Genomic DNA, 8,449 nt, shown 5'->3' on the forward strand with positions numbered 1-8,449 from the left:
TATTTTCATTGGTGTGAATCCAAGGGTTACTCGTGGAGTAAGGTCAGGATTCCTAGGATATTATCTTTTTTCCAAGAAGGATTGGAAAAGGGATTATCGGCTAGTTCCTTAAAGGGACAGATTTCTGCTCTGTCTATTATTTTGCACAAGCGCCTGGCTGATGTTCCAGACGTTCAGGCGTTTTGTCAGGCTTTGGTTAGAATCAGGCCTGTGTTTAAACCTGTTGCTCCACCATGGAGTTGAAATTTAGATCTTAAAGTTCTTCAAGGGGTTCGGTTTGAACCTTTGCATTCCATAGATATCAAGCTTTTATCTTGGAAAGTTCTGTTCCTAGTAGCTATCTCTTCGGCTCTAAGAGTTTCAGAGTTATCTGCCTTACAGTGTCATTCCCCTTATCTGATCTTCCATGCAGATAAGGTAGTTTTGCGTACCAAACCTGGGTTTCTTCCTAAGGTGGTATCTAATAAGAATATCAATCAGGAAATTGTTGTTCCGTCACTGTGTCCTAATCCTTCTTCAAAGAAGGAACGTCTGTTACACAATCTTGACGTGGTTCGTGCTTTAAAGTTTTATTTGCAAGCTACTAAGGATTTTCATCAAACATCTGCATTTTTGTTGTCTATTCTGGAAAGAGGAGAGGCCAAAAGGCTTCGGCAACTTCTCTTTCTTTTTGGCTGAGAAGCATAATCTGTTTAGCTTATGAGACTGCTGGCCAGCAGCCTCTTGAAAGAATTACAGCTCATTGTACTAGAGCGGTAGCTTCCACAAGGGCTTTTAAACATGAGGCCTCTGTTGAACAGATTTGTAAGGTGGCGACTTGGTCTTTGCTTCATACTTTTTCTAAACTCTACAAATTTGATACTTTTGCTTCCTCGGAGGCTATTTTCGGGAGAAAGGTCTTACAGGCAGTGGTGCCTTCCGTTTAAGTTCCTGCCTTGTCCCTCCCTTCATCCGTGTCCTAAAGCTTTGGTATTGGTATCCCACAAGTAATGGATGAACCCGTGGACTGGATACACCTTACAAGAGAAAACAAAATTTATGCTTACCTGATAAATTTCTTTCTCTTGTGGTGTATCCAGTCCACGGCCCGCCCTGTCACTTTAAGGCAGGTGTTTTTATTTTTAAAACTACAGTCACCACTGCACCCTATAGTTTCTCATTTTTCTTACTTGTCTTCGGTCGAATGACTGGAGGTGGGGGTTAGGGGAGGAGCTATATAGACAGCTCTTGCAACTTCCTATTGGGAAGGAGAATATCCCACAAGTAATGGATGAACCCGTGGACTGGATACACCACAAGAGAAAGAAATTTATCAGGTAAGCATACATTTTGTTTTACTTCTATTATCTAGTTTGCTTCATTATTTAGCTATCCTCTGTTGAAGAAATAGCAATGCACATGGGTGAGCCAATCATATGAGGCATATATGTACAGCAACCAATCAGCAGCTACTGAGCATATCTAGATATGCTTTTCAGCACAGTATATCAAGAGAATAAAGCAAATTAGATAATAGAAGTAAATTAGAAAGTTGTTTAAAATTGCATGCTCTTTCTAAATCATAAAAGAAAAAAAAAATTGGGTTTCATGTCCCTTTAAGCTACACAAACATACACATTCAGTGCAGTCACAGCAAAGCCCAAGTTAATTTAGCATTTTGTGTTTGTTGACAGAACAGTTTAAAAAAAATGTTGATGCTACTTATACTTTTTTTATTTCCCCTTTAATATATATCTTCTTAAAATTATAAGATTATTTCTTAGTAATTTAGTAATTCAGTTACAGAAAAAGCTTTATGAATAATTTACGTCTGTTTTCATGCAAAATAATTCAGAGCATTTTAAAAATACCATTAATCCCTGAACAAATATTCAAGAAATATTTTTCTTACTTACATACAATTCTATTGAAATATTTTATCATAGTTCTATATCTTCATTTTTTGCAAGTAAGAGATTATATTGTGAGTTGGGTTCCCATTTATACTTACGGAAATTAATGTTGCTTTCCATCACCCCATGCTTAACAAAAGTAATAGAAAAATACTAGTCTCTCTTTTGTTATTTAATTGCAAAGTAATGGTAGATTCTTCCTGCTGCCTTGTGATTTTCAGAATTGTATGTGGGACAGTCAATTTAAATATATACAAAAAGTTGAACTTGCTCATGTTGGTTAATTTATTGCAAATTACACACACACACACACACACACACACACACACACACACACACACACACACACACACACACACACACACACACACACACACACACACACATATTGATATATGTTAAGAATTGTCAAGGTATTGTTTTTAATATATTTTTTAAAGGAGAGTGTGTAGCTTCACATGGTATTTGTTTACAATTCATAATAATCTCAAATTATAAATATAACATTGAATCCAGCAACTATACTATAATCGTGTTTGTCGCCAGTTGCGCACGCATCCTCAAAGGAATGTTGGCTGTGCGAGGCAGCCAAAAGAATGTTGGCTACGCGTGCAGCAACAATAATTCACCTGGGTGCAGCGAATTTGCATCCCGGTGGATTCCGAAAATGGCAGGGAGGTAAAAGAATCTGAAAATGGCAGGCTGGTGAAAGAATCCACCGCAGGTGGATTCTTTTGACCACCCTGGCCATTTTTGGAATCCACCAGAATGCAGCAAAGGCAAATGGAGCATTACAAAAAAAAAAACTAACTGCCCGTACGATGTATTAAGGCAAGAAAAATAACCGCCCACACGAAGTATTAAGAAAAAACAAAACAACTACATAATAAAATGATTAACCCATTGCAAACTACCTCATACATCTATTAACCCCTAATCCGCCATTCGCCCACATCACTAATTAAGTAATTCATTTATTAACCCCTAAACCGCCATCCATCACCAAAGCAATATACGTAATTAACATATTAACCACTAATCTGCCAAGTCCCCACAATGCATTAAACCTAATTTACTTATTAAATCCTAAATCGCCAAGCCCCACAATGCAAATAACTAAATTAATTAATATGCCCCCTAATTAAAGTAATCTAAAATTACACAAAATAAAAAGGCTAACATTACAGAAAATATTAAACCCCATTATCCAATATAAATAAACCTAATCCTTTTGAAAATACAAAAGCCCTCCAAAATAAAAACACTCCCTAATCTAAGAATAAAATACCAATAGCCCTTAAAAGAGCTTTTTGTAGGGCATTGACTTAAGTTAAACAGTAAAACCCCCCACCCACCAAACCCCCCAAAATAAAAAAACATAACACTAAAAAACCTAGACTACCCATTGCCCCTAAAGAGGCATTTGAATGGGCATTGCCCTTAAAAAGGCATTCAGCTCTTTTTCACTGCCCTTAAAAGGGCATTCAGCTCTTTTTCAATTGCCCAAATACCCTAACTTAAAAAAACAAACCCCAAAAAATAAAAAAGACAAACACTAAGCCCCAAATATGTACTCACGGTTCCTGAAGTCCGGCGGAGAAGGTCTTCTTCCAGGTGGGTCCATCATCTTCTATCTTCATCCACAGCGAAGGTGGCACGAAACGGAGGTGCAGAGCGGTCTTCCCAGATGTGGCTATCCTCGGTGGTGCTCCTCGGCAGCGTGGAGGCTCCTCTTCATGCGATCGTCTACCGCATACTGAAGATTGAATGCAAGGCACCCCATATTTATTAGGGTATCTTGCATTCCTATTGGCTGACATTTTCACATTGGATGAAAACTCTTATTGGCTGAATGCCCTTTTAAGGGCAGTGAAAAAGAGCTGAATGCCCTTTTTAGGACAAATGGACCTTTAGGGGCAATGGGTAGGTTTGGTGGGTGAGGTTTTTTTAATATTAGGGGCACTTAGTATTTTTTAGAGGTAAAATAGATGTTTAAGGTAGGACAATTCCCTACAAAAAGCAATATTAAGGGCTATTATTAGTTTAGTATTAGATTAGGGGGTGTTTTTATTTTGGGGGGTATTTTTTATTTTTATAGGGGTATTAGTTTAGGTTTAATTTTTTTATTTTGGATAGATTTGTTTATTTTTTCTGTAATTTTACTTTTTTTATTTTTTGTAACTTAAGCTTTGGGGTTTGTATTTTTTTAAAACATAGACTGCTCTCTGGGCAGGCTTATCGCCTAGTTTATAATAAAGTAAATTAACTGTGTTGTTAAGAAAACATTAAATACAAAATATACAAATAGTACAATAAATACAAATACAATTCTAATAAGATACTTAAAAGGATTTCACATGCTCTATTATTATCATGCTCTGCATTTATCATGTTTAGCAAATTTATAGATAAAAATGAGAAAATAAATAAACATCTAGTTTATTATTTAATTTGAATATCTGTTCAATATTCCTATTCTGTGTGTGACATGAAGTTCTGAAATAAAACCGTTTTAATAAAGACTCATTTTGCTCAGTCGATTAAAAGTTAAAAAACATTAACAAGCACTTTTACACTAATAAAAATTAGCCAAATCAATAACCCAACAAACATGGATGCCCATTATACTGATAATACCTATATATCTCTATGGCTTTGGCGCACAATACACTAATTGCACACGTCACCTATTACCATATGTATTATTACTAAAAGTAAATAATCACAATGCAGGCATTATAACCTCTGATGTAATTACATAACTATTGGCATTTTATTTTCTCATTAATAATTAATATGCATTTTGTTTTTGAGATTACAAAATCAGGATATTAATGATATAGATACCAGACGAAATTCCGAAATCATTATCAACCAAAAAAAATATTGTAATCTACTACAATACTTTGTTAACAAAAATTGTACTGATTTGCAGTTCTTTATGTAATCCTCCTTATTGGTGGGAATTTAGGTACAGATATGTATTAGGATTAGCCAAAATGTTAGAATACCCAAAATGTTTAAAAAAAAACACACAAAAGGGACAAAAATAATAATGAAAGTAAATTGCATTTCTTTCTGCTGCACATAATTCAACATTTTATATTTCAATTTCAAGGTGTTTAATGTTCCTTTAAATAGCCAACAATTCATCTTTATATATTTGAAGATTATTTCCTAATTCTTTTTTTTCATTTTCAGATTGCAGCAAATTCCTGGGGAAATTCCTGGGGAGAGAATGGATATTTCAGAATATTGCGTGGAGAAAATGAATCTGGGATTGAAAACATAATAATAGCAGCATGGTGTCATATTTAGACTTCATATGAATGTGATGTGTAATAATATTACTTAGATTTATTTAATTAATAAACTTCCAGTGTAATTTTTAACAAGTGCTGTTAAAAGCAGTTTGCTTTCTTTCTAAACACAGCACTCTATAAAAACTGAACTGCTAGATTACGAGTTTTGCGTTAGGCTAGAAAGCAGCGTTAGCCGGTCCTAACGCTGCTTTTTAACGTCCACTGGTATTATGAGTCTTGAAGGTACAGGCTCACAGCTCACGTTTTTGGCCAGACTTGGAAATACCGCAAATCCACTTACGTAAATTGCGTATCCTCTTTTTTCAATGGGAGACTTGCATAGCGCCGGTATTACGAGTCTGCTAAAAAGTGAGCGGTAGACCCTCTCCTGTCAAGACTGGTACCGCATTTTAAAGTCAGTAGTTAAATGGACAGTCTAGGCCAAAATAAACTTTCATGATTCAGATAGAGCATGTAATTTTAAACAATTTTCCAATTTACTTTTATCACCAATTTTGCTTTGTTCTCTTGGTATTCTTAGTTGAAAGCTTAACCTAGGAGGTTCATATGCTAATTTCTTAGACCTTGAAGCCCACCTCTTTCAGATTGCATTTTAACAGTTTTTCACCACTAGAAGGTGTTAGTTCACGTATTTCATATAGATAACACTGTGCTTGTGCATGTGAAGTTATCTGGGAGCAGGCACTGATTGGCTAGAATGCAAGTCTGTCAAAAGAACTGAAAAAAGGGGCAGTTTGCAGAGGTTTAGATACAAGATAATCACAGAGGTTAAAAGCATATTATTATAACTGTGTTGGTTATGCAAAACTGGGGAATGGGTAATAAAGGGATTATCTATCTTTTAAAACAATAAAAATTCTGGTGTAGACTGTCCCTTTAAGAGTTTTATGCTACGGCGTTGTAAAACTCTTAACTAAAGTGCTTAAAAGTACACTAACACCCATAAACTACCTATTAACCCCTAAACCGAGGCCCTCCCGCATCGCAAACGCTAAAAAAATTGTTTAACCCCTAATCTGCTGAACCAGACATCGCCACCACTATAATAAATATATTAACCCCTAAACTGCTGCACTCCCATCTCGCAAACATTAGTTAAATATTAGTAACCCCTAATCTGCCGTCCCTAACATCGCCGCCACTGTACTAAAGTTATTAACCCCTAAATCTAAGTCTAACCCTAACTCTAACCCCCCTTAACTTAAATATAATTAAAAGAAATCTAAATAAAAATTACTATCATTAACTAAATTATTCCTATTTAAAATTAGCTAAAGTACAAAAAAAGCAAACACTAAATTACAGAAAATAATAAACAAATTAAAAGATTTTTAAACTAATTACACCAAATCTAATCCCCCTAACAAAATAAAAAAGCCCCCCTGAAAATAAAAAAGACCTACCCTACACTAAATTACAAATAGCCCTTAAAAGGGCCTTTTGTGGGGCATTTCCCCAAAGTAATCACCTGTAAAAAAAATTACAAATCCCCCCAACATTAAAACCCACCACCCACACAACCAACCCTACTCTAAAACCCACCCAATACCCCCTTAAAAAAACCTAACACTAACCCCTTGAAGATCCCCTTACCGGGAGAAGTCTTCATCCAACCGGGCCGAAGTCCTCAACAAAGCCGGGATAAGTCTTCATCCAAGCCGGGCGAAGTGGTCCTCCAGACGGGCAGAAGTCTTCATCCAGACGGCATCTTCTATCTTCATCCATCCGGCGCGGAGCGGGTCCATCTTCAAGACATCCGACGTGGAGCATCCTCTTCATCGACGTCCTAACACTGAATGAAGGTTCCTTTAAATGATGTCATCCAAGATGGCATCCCTTCAATTCTGATTGGCTGATAGAATTCTATTAGCCAATCGGAATTAAGGTAGAATAATGCAATCAGCCAATAGGATTTAAGTTCAATCCTATTGGCTGATCCAAACAGCCAATAGGATTGAGCTGACATTCTATTGGCTGTTCCAATCAGCCAATAGAATGCCAGCTCAATCCTATTGACTGATTGGATTAGCCAATATGATTGAACTTCAATTCTAATAGGATTTTTTCTACCTTAATTCCGATTGGCTGATAGAATTATATCAGCCAATCAGAATTGAAGAGATGCCATCTTGGATGACGTCATTTAAAGGAACCTTCATTCAGTGTTAGCTGTCGATGAAGAGGATGCTCCACGTCGGATGTCTTGAAGATGGACCCGCTCCGCGTCGGATGAATGAAGATAGAACATGCCTTCTGGATTAAGACTTCTGCCCATCTGGAGGACCACTTCGCCTGCCTTGGATGAAGACTTCTCCAGGCTTTGTTGAGGACTTCGGCCCGGTTGGATGAAGACTTCTCGCGGTAAGGTGATCTTCAAGGGGTTAGTGTTACGTTTTTTAAGGGGATATTGGGTGGGTTTTAGAGTAGGGTTGGTTGTGTGGGTGGTGGGTTTAGATGTTGGGGGGATTTGTAATTTTTTTTACAGGTAAAAGAACTGATTACTTTGGGGCAATGCCCCGCAAAAGGCCCTTTTAAGGGCTATTTGTAATTTAGTGTAGGGTAGGGTTTTTTTTATTTTGGGGGCTTTTTTACTTTGTTAGGGGGATTAGATTAGGTGTAATTAGTTTAAACATCTTGTAATTTGTTTATTATTTTCTGTAATTTAGTGGGGTGTTTTTGTACTTTAGCTAATTTTATGTAATTGTATTTAATTGTATTAAATTTAGGGAATTAATTTAATTATAGTGTAGTTTTAGGTGTTAGTGTAACTTAGGTAAAGTTTTATTTTACAGGTCAATTTGTATTTATTTTAGCTAGGTAGTTATTAAATAGTTAATAACTATTTAGTAACTATTCTACCTAGTTAAAATAAATACAAACTTGCCTGTAAAATAAAAATAAAACCTTAGCTAGCTACAATGTAACTATTAGTTATATTGTAGCTAGCTTAGGGTTTATTTTATAGGTAAGTATTTAGTTTAAAATAGGAATAATTTAGTTAATGATAGGAATTTTATTTAGATTTATTTCAATTATATTTAAGTTAGGGGGGTTAGGGTTAGACTTAGGTTTAGGAGTTAATAAATTTAGAATAGTGGCGGCAACGTTGGGTGTGGCAGATTAGGGGTTAATAAATATAATGTAGGTGGCGACGATGTTGGGGCAGCAGATTATGGGTTAATAAGTGTAGGTAGGTGGCGTCGACATTGGGGGCGGCAGATTAGGGGTTAATAA

At 36.1% G+C, this 8,449-nt stretch overlaps 1 protein-coding gene across 1 annotated transcript in view; it reads left to right on the top strand.

Moving 5' to 3' along the window:
• Positions 1-6,393, top strand: part of TINAG (tubulointerstitial nephritis antigen) — a 411,273-nt gene extending 404,880 nt beyond the window's left edge. Inside the window, exon 11 of the mRNA XM_053710395.1 lies at positions 5,094-6,393. Within this exon, the coding sequence (XP_053566370.1) occupies positions 5,094-5,210 (117 nt within the window). The 3' untranslated portion in view covers positions 5,211-6,393. The remainder of the gene's footprint in view (positions 1-5,093) is intronic.
• The last annotated feature ends 2,056 nt before the right edge of the window (positions 6,394-8,449 follow it).

The sequence above is a fragment of the Bombina bombina genome, chromosome 4 (genome assembly GCF_027579735.1).
Source record: "Bombina bombina isolate aBomBom1 chromosome 4, aBomBom1.pri, whole genome shotgun sequence".
In the NCBI taxonomy this organism is placed as follows: Eukaryota; Metazoa; Chordata; class Amphibia; order Anura; family Bombinatoridae; genus Bombina; species Bombina bombina.